Below are 22,956 nucleotides of genomic sequence, written 5' to 3'. Positions count from 1 at the left end.
GGGCTTCTCACTACAAGAAAGACAGTGAGGGGCTGGAGCGCATCTGGAGAAGGGAACGGAGCTGAAGAATGGTCTGGAGCCCAGGGGTTCTGGGAGCAGCTGAGGGCCCTGGCGTTGTTAAGCCTGGAGAAGAGGAGGCTGAGGGGAGTCCTCATCACACTCTGCAGCTCCCGCAAAGGAGGTTGTGGTGAGGTGGGTGCCTGGCTCTGCTGCCATGTAACAAGTGATAAGATGAGAGGAAATGGCCTGAAGTTGCACCAGGGAAGGCTTAGATTGGATATTAGGGAAAAATCTCTACTGAAAGGTGGTAAAGCCCTGTCAGAGGCTGCCCAGGGCAATGGTGGAGTCTCCATCCCTGGATGGTATCAAAAACCATGTGCCTATGGCACTTGGGACGTGTCTTAGCAGGCACGGTGGCGTTGGGTTGATGATTGGACTGGATGAGCTTAGAGGGCTTTTCAACCTTAATCATTCTGAGATTCCTAACGTTGGCTTCATGTGGATCTGTCTGTGGATTGTGGGAACAGCAGGGATTAATATTCCCCTACCAGTGCTGATTTTAGGAACTTTTGAGGATGTTCATTCTGAAGGCAGCTGGCTTTGTCTACAGCTTTGAGCATCCCTGCCCCATCTGTAGAAAGGCTACTGGTTCAAGCTTTGTTATGAGTTGCTAGCAATGGTGTTTCCTTGCAGGTGTGAGGATGTGATCCACACCATCAAACCATGTTGCCAACTGCCAGCAGAGCACTCCAGAACCTGAAGGTGCATTGTGTTTCTTCCAGATCACTCTGAGGAGTGAAATCCCCAGGAGGTGCCCAAATGCACAGTTTGGTAGGGACCAATTTCATAGGTTTTGTGTAGTTCCCTAGAACTGAGAGCTGTGGCAGCATCTTTGCTAGGGTAAAGCACGGCTACCGTCCTGAAGATCAGTTTGCTGTGGTGAGTTTCTCCCCTCGTCTTCTCCCCCACGCCCTTGCGGGGTAACTCACTTTGTGAGTCTTTACTGCTGTAAATAAAACTGCTTCCAGTAATACAGAAATTCTGGAAGTCAGTAGGAGCTTTGCCACTGGTCTGGGTTTGGGATTTCACCTCTGTGTGTGGATGAATTGTCAGGAATCTGATGTCTTTCTAATTAAATGATATATTAATGAAGGGCAGTTGTGCCTGGCACTGGAGGAACCTGGCTGTTGTTTGCAGGATGTATTGATAGCAAATACTGATTCGGGTCATGTGCTGAAGTCTGTGCTGGGACACAGGTGAAGTAGCTGGGTCCCTCATGATTGTGTCGTGTCTGGAGAGCGGTGGGGTGGCTCCTTTGGATCCAGGTGCCCCACTGGACTGCTCAGCACTGTTGCCCACTTCAAAATACATACTGAGCAGCACCTTTAACCAAAGGAGTGGGGACTGTGCTTAGGCCTTGAAAAGGATAAGAGGAGGAATTAATCATGTTTGTCTGTACCTGCTTATATTTACCCCATAAACTGGCTTTAAAGCTCATGCTGCTGTGTTTCCTGCTGAGCTCTGCTGAAGGTCCTTTACAAGGCTTGTGTTACCCAGCAGCTGCCAAGGCCCACTTGGCATTTGGTGCATCGAGCGCTGGGCGCTTCCATGCATTAAAAACAGTCTGGAAAGGCCTTAAGACCCTTTATCCATACTTGTAGGTAAAAATCACACTGGATTTGTTTAGCCCTTCATCCCAGGGTAGGAAAGCGATGCTGCCAAGCATTGTCATAGGTGCTGTTTGGTGATGATTTGTGGTGGGAGAGGATTGGCTGCTGGGAGGAGGTGTTTGCATTTATGAAAATGAGCAGTTTCCTCTCTCATGTGTGTGATGGAGAGAGCGAATCTGTCCACTCATCTGGGAACATCTTGCTCTCAGCTCTTGTAAGTGCCATCAGTGCTTTGGGCTCCATCAGCGACACATTCTGCTATCAAGTGACAGTGAGAAACACCTAAACACGTTTGCGTCTTTTCTTTCAGGTTCTCGTTGGAGTCGCTGTTCTCGTAGCCTTCAGCCATGCAGACGATCAAGTGCGTAGTCGTGGGCGATGGCGCTGTTGGTAAAACCTGTCTCTTAATTTCTTACACAACAAATAAATTCCCATCGGAATATGTACCAACGGTAAGTGGCAGAATGGCTCCAGCTGTTCTTTGGGCATAAGGGGGTAGGGCAGCAAGAGTTTCCTTCATAACCTTTGTGGCCTGCGTGCCTTAATTCTTGTTCTTACGCCTTGCTTCCCTGTTGGAGACTGATGGATATGCCATGGGAGAGCAGTGGCTGGTGTGTTTGCTGCACTGCTGTTGTCTCTGTATTACCTGCTGGTGCTGGGATGCTTTTCCTGTGTCTGGTCCATTCCTGCAGGATCTGGGAATCCCTGGCTACCAGCTGGATTGTGGGAGCAAGGTTCTTTTCTGTTGTCGGGACTGAGCAGAAAAATGCCCGCTCAGCTCTTGCCACGTCTTTGTCCTTAGGGATGGCAATATTGTGTGTTGCTGGAATGGTTTGCGACTACAGGTGACGTTTGCTGATGCTCAGTTTTGCTCTGCAGCTCTGGAGGTCGTGCAGTGACCTGTGGAGAGTGGCTCAGTGTTTCTCTCATGCTTGGCGGAGGTCAGGTTTGGATCTAGACCATACAGTCTCATTCAAGTTGTACTTCCAAACATTTGCCAACTATGTGTAGTCCTGGACTCCTCAAGTAATCTTTTTGAGCTTCGTTTGCTGAGGTACTGAATTCCTTGGCTTATCTAATGATGGAGGCCATTTGATGGCCAGCGGGGCTCACGTGCATGCTCTTTTCAACAGAAAAGTTGACATTGCATACACAGAACCAGTGTCCTGATACGGAGTAGCTCAGGGTTTTAGTGAGGTTCCTGCAAGAGGCTTTGACATCTGGATGCTCTTTTTACTGGTTTTCTCTGTTACGGCCCCAAAAGGCCATCTTCTGTGGGTGTGCCCAATAGAGAGCTCACCTGGGGACCTCACACCAGTTTGGACCTGGAAATAGGTAGCAAAGAGGTTGAACACCTGCTGATGGAAGGGTCAATAATTCTTTCTGCTATTATAAAGCAACTGGAAAGACAGATGGCTCTTCTGAGACAGTAGACAGCAGTGCTGGATCCCTCTGCTGGAATAGTCACCACTTCATGGAAACACCTCTTGCTGTGGCAAAGGAGTTGCAGTGGATGTTATGGCCTCTTTGAGGTGTGGGCTCTGTACGCTGTCCATGGATTTCCAGCTTGCTGAATGTGAAGTTTGTTAGGAACAGAACAGAACTCCACAGGGTGAAAAGGTTTGTGTTCAGTTGTAGATTTGGATCTGAAGATGAAAGGGCTCTCAAAGCTGGGAGGGTTCTGGTTGGACGCAGTGGCCGCTGTTAGGAACTGGGGAGTTGTGCTATGGGTGTGGAAACCCACATTAAGCTTCTCTCGTTGGGGTCCCCTGTTATAGGCTGGTTGCATTTTAAGCTGCGTTTTGCCATTCTCAAGTTTGAGAGTGGTGCAGGGTATCCTGGTGTGATGCTTCCAGGGCAACTGCATGCTGTGCTGGACCTGTAGCAGCTGGCGTACCATACTGAAGCAATGTCTGGATGTCTCGAATATCCCTGGAGGTGCTCAAGGCCAGGTTTGTTGGGGCTTGGAGCAACTTGATCCAATGGGAGCTGTCCTTGCCTGTGGCAGGGGAGCTGAATGGGCTTTGAGGTCCCTTCCAACTCAAACCATTCTGTGATTCTGTGATTACGTTGCAAGGCTGTAGGTGTCAGGTCTGTCTGAAGGCTGGTCTGTAACCCTGGGCTCCCTGGGACTGAACCCTAGAGCTGGTCGATCGTGGCTATACCTTAAACACAAAATTCCCATTTTGCAGACAGAAAGCTAAACAAAAAAAATCATCCTGAGGGAGCAGGCATGTGGATTTCCCAAGGGCAGCTCCTAGACTTCCTGTTCACTGGGTGAAAGTGAAGGGAAGTCTGTGGGAAATTGAGCTGCAGAGACCATCTTAGGACTGAGAGAGATGGGGTTGTTCAGCCTGGAGAAGAGAAAGCTCCGGGGAGACCTTAGAGCAGCTTCCAGTAGTGAAAGGGGCTGCAGGAAAGCTGGGGAGGCTCCCTTGATCAGGGAGTGCAAGGATAGGATGAGGGAAATGGTTTTCAGCTGAAAGAGGGGGGCTGAGATGACATCTTAGGGAGAAATGTTTTGCTGCGGGGGTAGAGAGGCCCTGGCCCAGGTCACCCAGAGCAGTGGTGGCTGCCCCATCTCTGGAGGTGTTCAAGGCCAGGCTGGATGGGGCTTGGAGCAGCCTGGTCTGGTTGAAGATGTTCCTGCAAGGTGTTGGACTGGATGACCTATAAAGGTCCCTTCCAAAGCAAACCATTCCATGATTGTTTCATCTTCTGACACCTGAAAGAGCAAATGCTGTGACCTTCAGCACAGAGCATTCCAGGTTCTTGTTCTTTACCTCACAGTAGAGGGGTTCTTATCCCCACCCGTGCTGAGGAGTCTCGAAGTGGTGGTCACAACATCTGTAACAGCCTTGGAAACTGCTTATTGTTCTCTACCACCCTGAGGCTGTGTTTGTAGCTGGACTCTTTCTGGGGTGTCCAGTCAGGCAAACTCTGTGCTGTGTGTGAAGGATTGGACTCCAGGTGAGGGTATCAGCCTGAAAAATCTCTTGCAATTCTTTAAAAGCTTGAATGCTAATCCTGAATAGTTTGAGAGGAGACTTGTGCTTCCAGAAACGTTCCTGGGAACAGGCAGCATGCAGCGGCTGTAGCTGTGAGCTGAGAAAAGTTGAAGCAACTGGTATCTCGGGTCTTGCTTTAACCAGGACAGCTCAGTGGGAAGGAGATGGGTTGACACTCCTGGAGGTTCAGCCTTGAAGCTCTGTCTCACTGGTCTTATCTCAGTTTTCAGTTGGATTTGTTCAAGGCCAGCAGCTCTCACTAAATCCTGTTAATGGCTGCAGGTGACGGCTTATTGCTCTGTGTCCCTCCATCCGCACTTCCATGAAAAAGCCTTTGTGATGGCTGCTGGCCTCTCATGTAGGGTTTACTCCAGCTGCAGGAGCAGCTCAGACTTCACTTGTGTTGAAGCAGAACTTCCGTACTCTTGTTCAGCGATCTCAGCTGTCTCCTAGCCTGGCTTTGCAGCGTGCAGGGGCAGGCTGGGTTGTTTCGCAGTGGGAGTGGTACAGGTACTTTCTGTTGCCGTGCTGAAGATGAAATGGTTATGGAAATTCTGGATGCTAACTTAAGTCTGCTGAATGTGTAGGTGTTGGAGAAGGCTTTGGGCAGGTCCTCATGTTCACCTGTGTTGTAAACAAGTTCCTGGGTGGAACAACTTTAGCAGTGTTGGCTGCCCTAGAGGACAACTACTGGAAAGGAGGTTGTGGTGAGATGGGTGCTGGTCTCCTCTCCCAAGTAACAAGTGATAGGGCAAGAGTAAATGGCCTCAAGTTGTGCCAGAGGAGGCTTAGATTGGATATCAGGAAAAATTTCTGTACTGACGTGTGGTGAAGGCCTGGCAGAGGCTGCCCAGGGCAGTGGGGGAGTATCCGTCCCTGGAGGGGTTCAAAAACCGTGAGGCCATGGCACCTGGGGACATGGTTTAGCAGGCATTGTGGGGTTAGGCTGACGTTTAGACTGGATAAGCTTAGAGGTCTTTTCCAACCTCAGTGATTCCATAATTCTATGACTGGGCTGTTGTGCTGGATGCTGTGCAGAGATGGTGGAACTTGGCATGGCAGAGCTGGGTCTTCTGCTTAGACCGAGAGTGACTGACACATGCTGATTTGTGACCAGCTCTATTGTGTCCTCCAGAGGTTCCTGCTGAGATGAACTCTAGACTGAAGTCCCTAGATGTCCAGCAGGATGAACCACAGAGGGCTCTGGTGCAGCCCCATAGCTCTGTATCCCAGTGGGCTGGGCTGAGGTTGATCAGTTCTATCTGTGCGGGGACGCATTTGCTGTGTCAGACTGGGTGTGGAGGTGGGAATTTCTGTGGCAGTGTGGGAAATCTCTTTGCAATCACAGGCAAGAGCTGTTGCAGGTGTTGTTGTGCTCGGTGGCTTTTTACCCTGTTACCTGTGCTTGTATCCCCATGTGCCTTTGCTCTGGGTACCTCATGGAAACAGCACCCGCATCCCTGTTCCAGACTAAAATGGGCCCCTCGCTACAAGAAGGACCTTGAGGGATTGGAAAATGTCCAGAGAAGGGATATGGAGCTGAGGAAGGATCTGGAGAAGAAGGGTTATGAGAGGTGGCTGAGGGACATGGGGTTGTATAGCCTGGAGAAGAGGAGGCTGAGGTTAGACCTCATTGCTCTCTGCAGCTCCTGTAAAGGAGGTTGTGGTGAGGTCGGTGTTGATCTTTTCTCCCAAGTAACAGGCAATAGTACAAGAGGGAATTGTCTCAAGTTGTGCCAGGACAGGTTTAGATTGGACATCAGGAAAAATTTCTTCACTGGAAGGGTTCTCGGGCACTGTCAGAGGCTGCCCAGGGAGGTGGTGGAGTCTCCATCCCTGGAAGTGTTTAAAAGACAGGTAGATGAGGTGCTCAGGGATGCTTTAGTAGTGGACAGGTACAGTTGGACTCTACCTCAAAGGTCTTTTCCAACCAAAGGATTCTGTGATCTGTCTGCAGCCTTGTAAGCCCCCTGGCTTCTACTCTCCTGTGCGGACACCTCTTGTAAAGATTGGAACAGGATGATGGTTTGAAATATGGTATATTCACCTCCTTTAAATGTGTTTCTCTTCACAGGTTTTTGATAACTATGCTGTAACAGTGATGATCGGAGGAGAGCCTTACACCCTAGGCCTCTTTGACACCGCAGGTGAGAGATTGACTGCTTGTGCCCCTGTAATTGCCCAGGGTTTGGTTGGTGTTGAATGAGGAGACACACAGCTGGTTCCTTTTTTAAACTGTTTTTTAGTGAAAGGGGAAACTCCTTCCTTGTTTTTTTGTTCCTGAGCTCTGGAGAGTTGCTAGATTGAATTTATTTAAACAAAATCCCATTCAACCAAACGAAGAAGCCGTTCCATTTCTGTTAGAGCTATTTTATTTTGTGATACAGGTGACAAGGTTCATATGTCCACCTCTAATCCAGGTGAACCTGAAGGACAGGGATTCTCTATGGTTTTAAAGAAAATCAAAGGAGAAGGTTGTGTTGAATAAAATACGTGGGTTGTATAATGTTTTTTTGTTGAGTAAATAGCTTGTTTCTTGACCAAATGTCAAGACAGAATGGCTAATGTGAGCATAGCAGGTGACATGTCTCTGCGTTTGTCACACAGGTGAAGTCAGGATGTTAGGTGGACTTTTTTGAGATGAAATCTGCAGATTTTGGTTATGGATATGAGGCTGTATCTCAGTCTCTGGCTGGAGAAATGCAGAGTGATTGAACAGCCACACCTGGTGCTTTGCACATGGGAAAGCTTAGCAGGAAATGGTAGGAACGGGTTCCTCTGCTGGTTACCCAACCCCAACCTGTAATGAAACCCAAGTGGCGTGGCAGCATTGGGTAAGCCATCCTTCAGAAGGGCCCTTGCAGAAAGCTCAGTTGATAAGCTGCTGCCTAAAACTATCTATCTGAAGCTTAACCTCACTATTTCCAGCTGTATTCTTAGAGATGCATCATTAATTTCTTATTTGATTAATGAAACTATCTTAGGCTTCCTATTAAACAGCATAGCTTCAATTAGCTCTTCACAGTCTTTTCCCAAACTTGGTTGTGTATTGATGCAAACCTCTTTTTCCTGGGTGAGGAGTTAGAGGAGAGGGGCTCCTCCCTGACACACAATGTGTAGACTCCTTTGGGACTGGGACTGTGGGACCAGCTACAGCGGCCTGGTGCCTGTGTGGGTCAGAGCTGTGTTAGGTCCTTCTCTCTTTGTTTTCCTGCTGACGCCCTGGGGAAATGGTTGGGTTTGCAGATTTCCCTGTCCCTGTGCTGCTCACAGAGTGCAGTAACTCACCCAGGGATTCTGAAACCTTGCCAAGGGGCTCCATGTATGTTGGGGATTCTGCGCACTTGAGTGTAAAGGCTTTCGTTCTGGAGCTTTTGTTCCTTAAAGGTCACCTGCATTTTGCTGATAGCAGCCAGCACAAGTTATAGAACTTAAGGATGGATGAAACCCCTATTGCTAACTGTGAAATTAAGAAAAGAAAAAAAAGTCTGTGTTGACCTTATGCTCTGAAGGCAAAGCTTCTTGAAGGAATCTGTTAATGGCAATAAGGTGTTTGGTTACGCTGTAGCTCTGCTGTGTCCAGCCAAGCACGATAGCTCTAACAAGCTGTTTAGACCTCCATCTTCCAACTGCAGACCTTCCATTAGTGAGGTGCCCCAGGTGTTGAGTCATCTCCTTCAGGATCTCAGAGGTCTTTGTCCTGCATGATTGGTGAGAGCATCTGTTGGAATCTGAGGCATTTTGAACAAGAGTTCCTGATTTCACAGAATCCTATTGCCAGGGTGGGAAGGGCCCTCTGAGCTCATCCAGTCCCACCTTGGCTACAGCATGGGCGCCTCCAGCAGTGGCACAGGAGCATGTCCAGGCGGGCTGGATTTCTCTGGAGGAGACTCCACACCCTCCCTGGGCAGCTGGTTTCAGGGCTTCACCTGCACAGTTTTTCCTCGTGTCCAGATGGAACTTCCCTTGTTCCACTTTGTGCCCGGTGCCTCTTGTTCTGTGTCTGGGCACCACTGAGCAGAGTCTGACCCTTCCTCCTGCCCCCCACCTGTTGGATATGGATCAGCATCGATGGGATTCCCTCTCTGTCTCCTCCTCTCCAGGCTGGACAGACTCGGGTGTCTCAGCCTTGCCTCATGGGATACTGCAGGCCCCTTATCTCTGTGGCCTCTGCTGGACTTTCTCGCAGTCATTCCTTGTCTTTCCTGAGCTGGGGAGCCCAGAACTGGACACAGGACTCTAGATGGGGTCTCCCTAGGGCAGAGCAGAGGGAGAGGGAACATCCCTCGCCCTGCTGGCCACACTCCTCTTCGTGCACCACAGGCACCATTGGCTGCCTTGGCCACGAGGGCTTGTTTCTGGCTCATGATTGGCTTGGTGTCCACCAGGATCCCAGATCCTTCTCTGCAGGGCTGCTTCCCAGCCAGTCAGCCCCTCACCTGTCCTGGTGTGTGAGGTTGTTCCTCCCCAGGTGCTCCCACATGCGCTTGCCTGTGTTGAACTCCATGAGGTTCCTTTCCACCCAACTCTCCAACCTGTCCCGGTGTGGCTGAATGGCTGCACAGGCTCACGTGTACCCGCTGTTCCTCCCGGTCCTGTGTCACCAGCCAAACAAGTGTGTTTGCCAGCGAGCACAGCAGCTCCTTTGGTGCCAGGTTTGCTTTCTAAAAACAGAATATGGCTTCATCAAGAGGAGGTTTACGGCTGAGCTCAGGCAGTGTCAAGCTAGTTGGTCAGCACTGACGGAGCCCTGCAGTGACTGCCTGCTCCCTCAAGGATGCAAAGGGAAGAGCCTGGCTTCCTCAGGAGCACAGCCAGCATGGAGACTTGGGATGGTGTTTGGGGAACGCTGCTGGGTGTCGGCACATGCTCTCCCCTTTGACAGCAGTGCTCTCCTCTTCCTGCTTGGAGGATGCTTCACTAAGTGCTCACAAGCAGAAGTCAGAACATTCCAGTGAACAAAACTGCCTTTTTATTCCTTCTCCAAACTGCAGGAGTTTTGCAGGGTCCTGAAATCTGGTGACATAGGACATCTAATGCATGGATCGAGTGCAGGAAACCTCATCCATAACCGCATCCACCTCCTTCTGCTTCTTGTTACAATTGAGTAGAGTCTTACACAGTTTGAGGGTGTTTGATATCAGAATGTATTCCGGTGGGTTCCCATCGAGTGCTCAGCTCGCCTGTGACTTTAAGCAGCTCTTTGTTACGTAGCAACTGAATGAATTCTGGATTTGTAAACTCCAATCTCAGTGTTTGGGTTCAGGGCATGTGTATTTGCTTAAGAACTGGGATTAGTCACAGTAATGCTATTGTGCTGGAATATGTGTCCTAACCGCCCATAAAGAGCTGTGGTCCATCGTCTGGGTCTAATCCTGTGTTACTTTTCTCCTCCTCCAGGTCAGGAAGACTATGATAGATTACGACCCCTCAGCTACCCGCAGACAGATGTCTTTCTGGTCTGTTTTTCAGTGGTGTCTCCTTCTTCATTTGAAAATGTGAAAGAAAAGGTTGGTTGAACTCTGCTTAGATGGGAGCTGCTGCTGTCATTTCAGACATGTTGGGGGTTACTTTGGGTGCTTAGTGACAAATCTTGTGTCTTCTGTCTTTAGTGGGTACCTGAAATTACTCACCACTGTCCAAAGACTCCTTTCCTGCTTGTTGGGACCCAGATTGATCTAAGAGATGATCCCTCAACAATTGAGAAACTTGCCAAGAACAAGCAGAAGCCCATAACTCCAGAGACGGCTGAAAAACTGGCCCGGGACCTGAAGGCCGTCAAATACGTGGAATGCTCTGCGCTTACGCAGGTGAGGTCTTTGACCAGTTTTGGCCAGTTTATATTCCATACTTCTTTCAGTTATGGGGAAAACCAGCTCAATGTGGATGTAGAAGGGTATAAGCTCTGGTTCTTCTGTCAACACTGTAGCTTTCTCTTTGTCCTGCTGTTCTGAAGCACAAGAAGTTGGCAGTTGTACAAAGAATCGGGCTGTGAAGATGTAGTGTAGTGTAGAGGGGTGATGGAGGAGGATGTGCTTGCTGTGTTTGCTTTTGTGCTGGAGGAAAAAGCTACTGCAAACCTCAAAGATGTGTTATGGATAAGAGGATTAGGACACAGAACACAGCTCACTGCTGAGGAGACCAGGCAGAGAAAAACCTCATGGAAAAGGCAGTTGGGGCCTGTGGGACTGGAAGCCTTTAGAGTCGAGAGCTGCTTCCTCTTCCTGTGTGGCTGTGGTGAGCTGTTTCCTGTGCCTGCCTTGAGGTGGAAGCGATGTTGAAACAGAAAATAACAATGAAATAGTTCCTTGGATGTAAACACGGTGATGTGGAGTGAACTGACTGGAGAACATGAGTCTAAAGCCAGCTAAACCATCTGATTTGAGGTCAGGGAACCCAATTATCCTTTCCCTTTAAGTCAGGAATACTGCCTGGGGTGGGACCCACTGGCTTGCTGGTACCTTGCCTTGACTTGGAGGCCCTGGAAACTTAATCTTGTGTTCCTACTGTGCAGAATTGACTACAACTCTTTTAAATATTTCCTTAGTGCCACTATGTCCCTCTTGATAGGCATGGACCGAGGGCTGCACAGTGTCAAGTCCTCACTCCTATCAGTTCTGCTGTGCTTCATCTCGAGTACCTTGAGCACAAAGCTTTATCACTGAACTCTATGAAGCCTGAAATTCTGCTCATCTTGCACCTTTTGCCGAGACTCCATGTTAACTCTTCCATTTGGTATGCCGAGGATTCTTTATAACAAAGCTTTGCCTGAGTGTCTGCTGGGAATAGGCCCTGGATTTGTGCTGGACACCAAGGCACACTGCCTGAGTCCTGGGAATCCCTGATCAAGAGGTGGTCTCGGCTGCCTTTACTTGCTGTCCACACACAAGCTGAGGGCTCTTTGTGTGTAGGCTGTAGTTCTTAGATCTATTTTAGATGATGTCTGGCGCATCCCAAATGCTGCTGCGGATTCGGCTGTAGAACCTTTTAGCTGGTTAAATATCTACCAGGGCTTTGTCCTGGATCGCTCACCAAGAGCCTTTCCTCTGTAGCTCTATACTCGCCCTGTTCAGTTTGCTCAGATTGCATGGAAACACTTAAAATTCCCTGAGTAAGAGTTGATACAATTAAAAATGTCAGTGTTTATCCGCTTTTTCTGTTTCCAGATAGACTAAGCTGTATCTTTGCAGAGAAAAGCTTTGTGCCCTTGGAAGCTCAGCCCGAATTTCTTCCAGAGCTCTAGTGCTTTGTACCCACGGATGGTTTTAGGAGTCAGGAGTAACCTGGAAAGAGGGCTCGGAAGCCCTGTGACCTGAAGACCATTCGGTTGGCATCTGCTCTGTTCTTCTTCCTTTGTTATTGACACCCCCCCTTCCCCAAACACCTTTTTCCTCTGTCAGTAACAGCGGCCCACGGAAAGGTGGTTCGTCTGCATGGAGTGGTTTGGACTTCCCAGCAGCAATCCAGCTGGCACTTGCTAAACACGGGGGCGGCTGGCTGTCCTGGCTGGGAAGGCTGTTTTCCTGCCTGCAAGGCTGTGCTGTAGTAGCTGGTTTCCATTGAACCAAGGCTCTGCTGGGAAGTTCAGACTCTTTTTACCTCAGCTTCTGTCTCCGCACTTTGCTTCCGCAGCATAGGATACTTTTTTTTTTCTTTCCAACAATTAGTTGGAAGTGATTTTGACAGCACAGTAGCAAGGAATCATAAAATCCTGGAGCCAGAGCATGCTTTTCTTTTTTTTTCTGGGAGGAAGAATTTTTTTGTCTGTGTTCTGAAAATAATGAGTGAGCTGTAAGGGTCTGAGTCTGAGCCTTTCCTGTTAAGGATGGATTATCTGCTCCTCTCTGAGTCTGGATGACTCCGCAGTGCCGAGAAATCTGTTCTGCTCCTTTTCCTTAGGCTGGGGAATCCCTTTGTGTAACAAAGCCACTTCCAGCGTCTGTCTGCAACTGTCAGTACTGCTGTAAAAGTGGAGAGCGCTCAATGTTAGGAAAGGGCGACTGACGTGTATTACAACTAAAATCACTATTGCTTCTGCTGCTCTTAGGAGTTAAATGGCTGAGTGGACTTTCTCAAGCTCAGTGCTCATGCCTGACACGGAGGGGAGCTTTGAATTCTGTGCCTTTTCCCTCCTAATGCTGGCTGACAGTTCTGCTCACAGTTGTCTTAAACTGGATGTGAACGGAGCGAGTAAAGGCAGCCTGAGCTCAGCCTGTTCCGCAGGGCAGCACAGGAGCCAAGTTGCTTTATCCACACTGCAGAGTCTGTGCGCCAGTGGTACTGAACACCGCTCCCTTTGTGGTCTTCCTCTCATGTCATTCTGGGTCTTAACCCTAGTTCCCTTTTCCACACCTGTTTTGTCCCTGTCCTGTTCTTTCCTCTTCCCTCATCCCAGTTTTTTGCTAGTTCCTTCAAAACAAATCCCGTTCTCTTGAACGAATGAATTTCTCCTGCGCAACAGGAGAACAGAAGAGAAGTCCCCATGCAGGAGAACTAAGGAAGTGTGTTTTCCTGACTCTTGCCCTGCCTGCTTCTTTATCTGACAGGATGTAATTGAGTTTATACCGCAGGCTTGTTCTCCCAGAGAAGGAAAATCTCATTAGCACTCAGGCTTTATACAAGCATTCATTATTTGAGGTCTGTATTTTCTGGCAGCCTCGGCTGTAACTCATTTAAAACAAAAGTCTCTGAGGAGGCTGTGCAGAGCGATCGCACATGGGGATTCCCTTCACTTCTACTCTTTCAAGTATGATCTTGCATGTAATGTGATGGACTTGAACGCTTCCAGATGAAATTGCCTTAGAGATCTCCCACGTCTATGCTTCAGGAAAACAAGATTAAAGCCCTCCTGAAAGGGGTGTATCCAGTCTGATCTGTGAGAGAGAAACCAGCTACATCTGAATGATGTAAAATAAAATAGGGCTTCATTGTGCCATGACTGCAGTTGCTTACAGGGACTAAATAAGCTTTGCTCTTTCTCTGTGCTGGGGATGAAGCAGTTCTTGGGGGTTTCTGAAGGTCACGCTCATGACAGTAGATTTAGGCGAGTCCAGTTAGCACAACCGGAGCCAGGTTTCCCTGCTGGTGTGCATGGTGACTTGGCAGAGCCATGCAGGAGTGGGAGCTGCAGCGTTCCCGTTGTGCTTACAGCAAATGCAGCGCATGCCTCGTGCTCTGGTGTAACCCCTGCCATTCTGTGACTGCGTGTCTGGTGTTAGATCTCGGTTATGCCCGTCCTAGCACCATTCCTGTCTCCCCGTGGTTGTACTTGCTTTGGGAACTGAACTGAATAACTGAAACGCACTGTCTCCACACTGGCTCTGGGTGTCAAACAGCAGCCCCAGTACAGTGTAGCATCACTGTTTAGAGACTGATAACCAGTGTTTGAGGATGCCAGTGGCTTACTGGAGAGGTGCTGCTTCCATCGCACACCCTGCTTTCGCAGCCATCTGGAGCCCTTCAGTTATTCAGGAGCTGAATTCACAAAGCAGAAGGGTTGTTGGAGCCTTTGCTCTGGACTTGGTGCCACCAGCATAGCTGGGAGCTGTGAGTCCATGCCTCCTGAGGTGCTTGCTCCTCCCCAGTGGGTGATGACAAAAGGTTTCCCTGACCTTTTGGACCCCTGCGGTGGGGTGAGCTGCTTTCCACTCTGTTTATTCCCCATAAACTCCCACGTATGCATCTGCAGTTCAGAGGAAACCACTGCCCATTGTGCAGCCCTCTCCACCCCCTGTTCCCTGCCTGTGTGCCTCTGCCCTCCTGGGTGTTCAGTTTGTGTAATGTGGTCCCTCCCGTGCTCTGTCTCCAACACTGACTTCTGGGCCATCCAAATGAGGTTTCCTCCTGGGATCTACTTTGTTTTGCAAAGTAGATGTGGTCACTGAGTCTGTGAGTTCAGCCTGCTCTATCCTGACTGCTCTTTGTATCTGCTTGTTTTTCTCTAACCCTCTAACCTGGCTGCTGTTTTCTCTCCTCCCCTCTGTCTTGTAGAGAGGTCTGAAGAATGTGTTTGATGAGGCTATCCTAGCTGCCCTCGAGCCTCCGGAAACTCAGCCCAAAAGGAAGTGCTGTATATTCTAAACTTTCTCCTTCCCCTCTTGCTGCTGCTTCCTCTGTCCCACTGCTGTAGAAACCTGGTTAAAACTGAACAAACCCACCTTGACTGAAAGCTGTTGTGTCTGCTTCCCATCCCAGAGCAACCTCTGTATTGGCTCCTGGACTGAAAACAATCCCTTTTAGCCAAACCTTGTGACCGTGGAACACGAACTGGACTCGCTTAACTCTCTGCTGCATGGGGTGCCAGATGTGGGTAGAGTTATAATTCAGGCTGTTGTGGGAAAGGGTCTGGGTATATCAGCGTTTATAAAAGAAAGATCAAAAGAATAAGACGTGATGTTTGATCTTCCCAACTCCGGAAGAACCGTTGGGTGTGTGTTCGATTCCTCTTTGTGACTCTCTTAACTGTATCTGCATGACCAAGTACACGAGACGGTGCCGCTGTAACGTGAGGGTTCCTGGTTCTCCTTTGTGCAGTGAGAAGTTGTGCTGTTGCTGTCGCTTTGGCTGTCTGTGCTGTGGTGGAGTATTTGTCGGTCCTGGGGGAAAGAAAATATCGATGTACTTGCTACTGCTTTCTGAACTGTTAACCCGCTTTCACTAACATGGTAGAGCTCTTCATTTCAACACTAGATCCTTAGAGCCTGTTTCTGTAAGATGTAAAGCTGCCACTTAACGATCATGCTTCTGATTTTTATTGTTTTAAGGAGAAAACATCAATTGTAGCTTGTCTTTCAATTTTGAAATTAAAAGTCGCCGTTGTTTGTATCAGTGACTGATGGAGCTTTATTCCGGTGTGCACCTCCTGGCCGCAGTCTCTCACCTCACGCTGCCTACGGCACCCGCTTCGTCCTCCTCTGACACCACGTGCTGCCTGCTTCTACCACCTGGTAGTGGGGCCGGGAGCCCGACTGGAGCGTGTGCCGCACTGGTTCATCCCTGCATGCCTGCCTTGTCCCCTCCTGGCACCTGGGGTCTACCCTGCTGTGTCGGCCTGCTCCGGGCCGAGTGCTTCCCTTGGAATGCAGCGCCTTCTGCTTTGCCATTCGCATGTGGGGTGTGTTGGTGGCCAACTAACCGTACAGGTTGCCTTCAGGAAGTGACTTTGGGATGCGTGTTCTGCTTCTTGTGGAGTCCACTGCTCTGCTCCTGAGGGATCCATGCTCCCTTTCGGACAATCAAAGGAACCGCTAACACGGCCGCGCAGCTGGGGCAGGAGCAAGGGCGGCTCTGGGCACTGCGGCTGGCAAACCTCGCCTTGCCAGTGGAGGGGTTTGTTGCCCGTGTGGCTCTTGGTGGGGTTTGTGTGAACACTCACAAATCAGCCTGCCCCTCTCTCTCTTTGCCCCTTTCCAGAAAGGCCTAAAGAATGTATTTGACGAAGCGATATTGGCTGCCCTGGAGCCTCCGGAGCCGAAGAAGACTCGCAGGTGTGTGCTGCTATGAGCGTCCCTCCAGAGCCCCTTCCGCAGAGCTGGTGTTTGATGTCGTACTAAAAGCAATGTTTAAATCAAACTAAAGATACCAATTTTAAGATTTGTTTTTGCAATAATGACAAACGCCCTGCACTCCTGTCTCCCCACACGGCCCCTGTGTGAGATGAGAATGTTAGTGTCTTCCCCAATGCCCCCAGTTCAGTTAAACTAGTTAATTTTGAGTAATTGTCTTACCAGGAAACACTGATCAATACTAGGTTTTTATTTTGTTTACTGTTTCTAATGTTTTGGTTTAAAATCCAGGCATGCTTGTGCTGACTTTTCTGTAATAGACTAATTCCAGGCTGGTTTACTGCAGCCTTGGCCCTCGCACCAGTCTGGCCAGACTGGGTTCTGTTTTCCAGAGCCGCTGGGGCTGCTCTGAGCCAGCCAGCAGCCTGGGTGTGGACAGAACCTGCACAGAGACAAACACAGGCAAGGAAAACATCCCCACCTGGTGCTCCTCTAAGGAGGAGTGTGCAAAACTGATCTGCATCTCCTCTGAAGTTGCCTTGTATCCCTTTCCCTGGCTTTCCACTGTACAGGTCAGAAATTCCTGCCCCATCCTCTAAATTATGAAGCCTTAGAAATAGGAGAATCCTTTTCTCTGGTTGCACCATCTGACTTGAAACAAATTTGCCGGTCTCTTCCTTAATCTTGACAGCAGAAGCTGTTGTCATGTGATGGAGGCAGTTGAAGCACACCTGACTGAGTTGGTGGGCTGTGAACAAACCCATCTTCTGCCAATCCTTAATCATTAGAGAGACGCTTACAGTGAGCAGCACCTATGCTGCTGTTTGGATGCTCTGAAAGGACATGGTGCACGTTAGGATGAGTTCTGGAGCTGGTCCTGGTGGTGCATCCCTTGCTGGGGAGGTGGCCTCCTTCAGGGAGGGGTGGAAAGACCGACCTGTGTCAGTGGGAGCCGTGGGGAGGGTTTCTGGTGGTGCTTGAGGCACCATGCAGGACCCAGGGAAGGGAATCCCCTTGTTCTGCGTTTGGCTTGTAAGTCACCCTGCAGTGTGGGATGGGCTTGTGCTCATGGAGAGCTGGGGGTAGGGCCTTCTCGGCGCCCAATGGCAGCGTCGGAGGGCTTGTACCAAAACCAGAGTTTGGCTTGCAAATTCAAAGTTTTTTAGGACTTAATCTTCTCCATCTTCCAAAATTCCAATTCCTTGTAGACTCATTAGTGTCAAACCAATGCTTTTCCGTGTCTAAGTTCTTTGTATATGCATTCTTTTCAGATGTATTAAACATAAAGTATCTTCACAAGCCTGCCTGCGGGTAGTTATTTCCCTTGTCCTCCTTTGGAGGGTGGAGGACCCGTTTTGTTCCTTGCAAGTTTGAGTCTTCCCTCAATACTTACTCCTGTTGGTTCCCATCTTCCCTCATCTCTCCTGGCTGCGTGGCATTGATCTTTGCTGCAGAGCCTTTGCTATCATACCTGACCTTGAAGAAAGGGCGCAGTGGTTTGTAACGAAGGGAATGCTTAGTGTGCCTGTTCCCCAATATTAGATATTGGCTTGTGGGGCTCTTGGGCTCTGGCACCTCTCCTGCTGAGGCGCTGTGGAAGTTCCCTGTTCATGGGCAGAGAGCAGAAACTGCAAAGGGACAAACAACGTCCTACCTGTCTCCCTCCCCAAAATGCACTGGATTTATTGCCCCTTTCTGTTAATTCTCTGAAGAAACAGAGAAGTCTTACACTGCTGATGCATACTTTATGTTAATTACTAAACCACATTCCCAAGAGCCTCGTTAAAGGTCACTTAAGAAGCTGACTTGTGGGTGCTGTGATCGAGAAGCTCAGTTAAAGTGTGTGCTATTCACTTTTTTGTAACGTTTAGTGCTGCTGTTCCACATTGTAGTTCAGTTTTTGATCACTGTCTTTAGTGAGGGGCTGAGGTCTGTGAGTGCTGGGCACTGTTTAAGCACCAGCTCCTAAGAGCGCAGGATCAGGCAATCCCAAAACACTGGGAGTCACGCAGGCTGTGCAGAAGTCAGCCAGGCTGAGCAAAGTTCTACGCAAACTGAAGTGTGTGGCCAGGGGAAGCAAGGACAGGTGACAGTGGGAGGATAAGGAGATGCCGTTTGCCACTGTATGGCAGAAATGTGTGCAATGAGAGTTGAAGGTGGCCAGTACCCTGCAGGACAATAAAAAAATGGCTTTTAAATACGTTAACAGCAAAAGGCAGGGCAGAAATAATATTGGCCCACTGCTTGATGAGCACGGACACCTCTCAAACAGGAAGGCGGTGATGGTCTCGGTTGGAGGACGACGACGGCCTGACGGGGTTCATCTGAGGGTACTTAAAGAGCTGGTTGAGGTCTGAGCGAAGCCTCTCTCAATGATTTTCCAGTGCTCTTGAGAATCTGGACAGGTACTGGTTGACTGGAAGCTGGCAAATGTTGTCTCTGTCTTCAAGAAGGGCAGCAGGGATGACCCCAGTAACTCCAGGCCTGTCAGTGTCACTCCAGTGCCTGGAAAGATCATGGAGAAGATTCTTCTGGGAGCTACTATAAAACATGCAAAAGACAACACAGTCCTTGGTCCCAGCCAGCGCAGGGTCACAAGGGAAAGGTCCTGCTGGACATAACTCATGCCTGTCTCTGAGAAGGTCACCCACCCAGCTGAGCAGGGGCAGCCAGGTGATGTAACCTTTTTGGATTTCAGCAGAGCCCTCGATCCTGTGTCTCACAGGATCCTCCTGAACAAAGTGTCCAGCAGCCAGGTGGACAACCACACGATGTGATGGGTGAGCAATTGGCTGAGAGACTGGGCTCAAAGGGTCACTGTAAATAAGGACACGTTGAGGTGGTGACAGTCCCTAGTGTTCTGCAGGGATCCATCCTCACGCCCGTGCTCTTTAACAACTGCATAAATGACCTGGAGGCAGGACTTGAAGGTTTAATAACTAGGGTTACACAAAACTGGGGGAAAGCTGTTGATTCTCCTTAGGGCAGAGAGACCTGCAGGAGGGTCTGGACAGATTGGAGAGCTGGGCTATCACCAACCATATGAAGTTTAACCAGGGAACGTGCTGTGTGTTGCTCTTGGGACACTGCAACCGTGATTGTCCACACAGCCTGGGGAGCGAGAGCCTAGAGAGCAGCCCTGTGGAAAGAGATCTGGAGGCTCTGCCCAACAGCAAGTGGAACACAAGCCAGCAGTGCACTGGCAGCCAAGAGGGCAACTGTGTCCTGTGCATCCAGCATGGCATCGCCAGACGGGTGAGGGAGGGAATGGGGTGGCCCCACCAGGACCAGGTCAGTGACCGCTGGGTCTCTGTTGGCTCTCGTGCACCTCTGGTTCCTACTCCTAAATCACATTTCCTTACAGGCAGTCAATGAGCGGAGCTCTTGTGTCTGTGGCTGCTGTGAACAAGCAGCTCTGTGTCTTTATGAGCCACTTGTTGTCTCTGGTGCAGCGATCGCCCCTTCCCCGCTCTGGCTTTCTGCTCCTGCTCCGTCCCACCTCGGCTCTGCTCAGCTGTGCAGGGTCACCATTCCATTCACTGATCACATGGAAAGCTCACATCCTGCGGGATGCTTTCCTGTGGAACCAGTGCGCTGGGCTGCCTCTTGTTCGTGGTTGATGCCGAAATGGCGTCAGGGGAGGAGGTGGGAGCGTGCCTGCAGTCTAACCAGTTCAACTCCATCAAGTAAACACACGCCCACTGTGGTGACTGACAAACAGTGTGGATCAATCTGGTTTTCCCACTGTGCTATTGTCAACAGAGTTGGAATTTGGGAATTGAGGGCTATCAGCTAAACGGGCGAGTTCTTAATGTGGAGAATAGTCCTGCCTCTCTTGTGAGGGACCAACTGGTATGAGATTTCCAGACCAAGAGGCTGGGCTCCAGGGCTGGTTACTGCTGGGAAGAGCGCTCCAGGGCACTGTGGGGCTTTGGGAAGCGATGTTTTACCTTGGAAGAAATGGTGCTGCTGGACAGCAGGAGAGTTTGAGATGGCTTTTGTCAGCAAGACAGGCTGAGCTCTGCAGCTTCCCTAGGACATTCATCTCAGCCATGTTCCCTGCTCCTCTCCTCCCTCTCCTTCCTGTGGGCTCTTGCCATCAGTGCTGTGCGTTATCCTTGCCCAGCCGTGGCCCTGATTATCAGGTGGGGAGGGCATCCTCTGAGGAACAATGAGCAAGGTTGATGCAGCGGCTGACAGAAGAGCAGTTTGAAGGAACTGCTTCCTCACCAGCATCACCGAGGCACCCCGGCACTTTGTGTGGTGGCATTGCCTGTCCTGTGGAACAGTGCCAGGAAAAGGCTGCCCCTTGTCTGAAAGGCTTTCCAAGCAGTGTGTCTTATCCAACCTGGGATGGTTCCTCTTCAGAGTTTGCTCTCCCTGCTTGGGTCACGGCTGCCTGCTCCCTCTTTCTTAAGGAGCTTCCAGAGGGAGGTGTGACAAGGCAGAGCTCCTTCAGTGTGTCAGCTTGGATCAGGAAGGAGATGGAGCTGTTGGTGTGAGTCCAGAGGAGGCCACAGAGATGATCCTAGAGCTGGAGCACCTCATATATGAGAACAGGCTGAGAGAGTTGAGGTTGTTCAGCCTGGAGAAGAGAAGGCTGTGGGGAGACCTTAGAGCAGCTTCCAGTACTGAAAGGGGCTCCAGGAAAGCTGGGGAGGGGCTCTTGATGAGGGAGTGCAGGGATAGGATGAGAGGAATGGTTTTGAACTGACAGAGGGGAGATTGAGATAAGATCTTGGTGAGACATGTTTTGCTGTGAGGGTGGGGAGGCCCTGGCCCAGTTTGCCCAGAGAATCAGTGGCTGCTCCATCCCTGGCGGTGTTCAAAGCCAGGTTATGGGGCTTGGAGCGCCTGATCCAGTGGGAGGTGTCCCTGCCCATGGCAGGGGGTGGAACTGGATGGGCTTTGAGATCCCTTCCAACCCAAACAATTCTATGATGTGGGATCTCCAAGTTGTCCTTACTTTACGTGCTCTATTTCACATCCCAGAGTAGTTTTGGAGTGTGCTAGCTGGATTTGGATTAGCTAAAACTTAACTGGGTGATGTCCTCCAGCAGCTGATGGGGTTTGGGTCTTTGGAACCCAGCTGAAGTTGGCTTGAAGAGTGTGTGGTATTGCTGCTAGGTACGGTTTCACTTGGCAGATCCACTCCAGCCGTTAATGCCGTAGACATAGCTAAAAACAGATTGAAGACGTTGGCGTGTTCCCAAGTGTCCTCTGGTACTCGGCCACCCTCTAGGTCTTATTTTGCAGCTGGTGGCAGCTGCCTCTGTGAGAGCTGTTGTGTCAGCACTGCCCCAACCCAGCCTTCCCACAACCTCTCGTGCTGTGCTGTGGTTTGGGGGGAGCTTCTGGGATCCTTTGTTGGGGAGCTGCCTCTTTCCCATGCTGCCCATACTCTTCTCTGCTTCCTTGGAGAACGTTCCACCCCATTGTTCCTCTCCAAGCCCTGCTCTCCTGTCTCAGGACTGCAAGTCCCTGCTTGGGCACCCGGAGACCTTCCTGCTTGTGAGTCGTAAAACAAATAGAGGAGATGAAACATGGAAGAGGAACGTCCTGCTTCAAAACCCATCAAGAGGAATCCTGAAGTGATTTAATTATGAATAACTTGGTTCTGGCTGGCAGAGGGAGCAGGGCCCTGCTTCTAGCTGTGTATTTCTGCTGGTGCGGTCACCTCGGTCCCCGTGGTGACCTGTCCTCTGTATGAGCTGACTCAGTTCCTGAAACTCAGCCTGGGAAAGAGAAACCAGAAGCCGGGAGCTGTGTGCTCGCTGGAGCTTTCCTGTGAACTCCTGCCCTAAATGACCTGTCCAGGATTGCACAAGGAAACCGGGAGCAGGGCACGGGCTTGGGGTTATCTGCCCTGGTGATCCTCTGCCCTGGCGCGAGCACGCTGGCAAGTCCAGGATCTCCTCACTCATCCCGTGTGAGCCGGTGCCAACTGATCAGCTCCTCACTGTGGGGAGGGAAGATAAAAATAACACTACTGGGGGCTTAGACCGGGATAAAAAGCGTGGATAAAAAAGAAATTTGCTTTAGTTCAGACAGAAGAGCCTGGATGAGGGGCAGGGGAATGAGACTCCTGATGTCCTGCCTGATTCTGAGGACTCTCGGGTGTAGGTGCAGTATTGTTTCAGACCCAGCCTCTTGCTGCTGCCCTCTGCTCAGCTTTGTGAAAGCTGAGAGTAACAAAGGCAGTGTTTGTTGGTGCATTTGTTGGATCTGCCTTGATCGCATGAGACCTCACATGGAATCCCGTGTCCAGTTCTGGAATCCCCAAAATAAGAAGGACATGGCTCTGTTAGTGTGAGTCCAGAGGAGGCCACAGAGATGATCAAGGGCTGGAGCACCTCATATATGAGGACAGGCTGAGAGAGTTGGAGTTGTTCAGCCTGGAGAAGAGAAGGCTATGAGGAGACCTTAGAGCAGCTTCCAGTGCTGAAAGGGGCTCCAGGAAAGCTGGGGAGGGGCTCTTGATGAGAGAGTGCAGGGATGGGATGAGGGGAAATGGCTTTAAATTGGGAAGGGGAAGATCTAGATTAGACCTTAGGAAGAAATTCTTCACGCCGAGGGTGGGGAGGCCCTGGCCCGGGTTGCCCAGGGAAGCTGTGGCTGCCCCATCCCTGGAGGTGTTCAAGGCCAGGTTGGATGGGGCTTGGAGCAACCTGATCCAGTGGGAGGTGTCCCTGCCCGTGGCAGGGGGTTGGGACTGGATGGGCTTTGAGGTCTCTTCCCAGCCAAACCATTCCATGATTCTATGATTCCTTGGAA

General features: G+C 50.2%; 1 protein-coding gene across 2 annotated transcripts in view; it reads left to right on the top strand.

Moving 5' to 3' along the window:
- Positions 1 to 17,453, top strand: part of CDC42 (cell division cycle 42) — a 30,504-nt gene extending 13,051 nt beyond the window's left edge. The window contains exons 2-6 of one of the 2 annotated variants that reach the window (XM_054085686.1): positions 1,981 to 2,122; positions 6,753 to 6,825; positions 10,079 to 10,188; positions 10,291 to 10,488; positions 16,091 to 17,453. In XM_054085686.1, the coding sequence (XP_053941661.1) occupies positions 2,018 to 2,122; positions 6,753 to 6,825; positions 10,079 to 10,188; positions 10,291 to 10,488; positions 16,091 to 16,180 (576 nt within the window). In that variant the 5' untranslated portion in view covers positions 1,981 to 2,017 and the 3' untranslated portion in view covers positions 16,181 to 17,453. Of the gene's footprint in view, positions 1 to 1,980; positions 2,123 to 6,752; positions 6,826 to 10,078; positions 10,189 to 10,290; positions 10,489 to 14,668; positions 16,067 to 16,090 lie in introns of those variants that run through there. The other variant, XM_009567886.2, reaches the window with a different exon arrangement.
- The last annotated feature ends 5,503 nt before the right edge of the window (positions 17,454 to 22,956 follow it).

The sequence above is a fragment of the Cuculus canorus genome, chromosome 21, assembly GCF_017976375.1.
Source record: "Cuculus canorus isolate bCucCan1 chromosome 21, bCucCan1.pri, whole genome shotgun sequence".
NCBI classification, from domain to species: Eukaryota; Metazoa; Chordata; class Aves; order Cuculiformes; family Cuculidae; genus Cuculus; species Cuculus canorus.
This window is presented reverse-complemented; position numbering and strand designations above follow the sequence as displayed.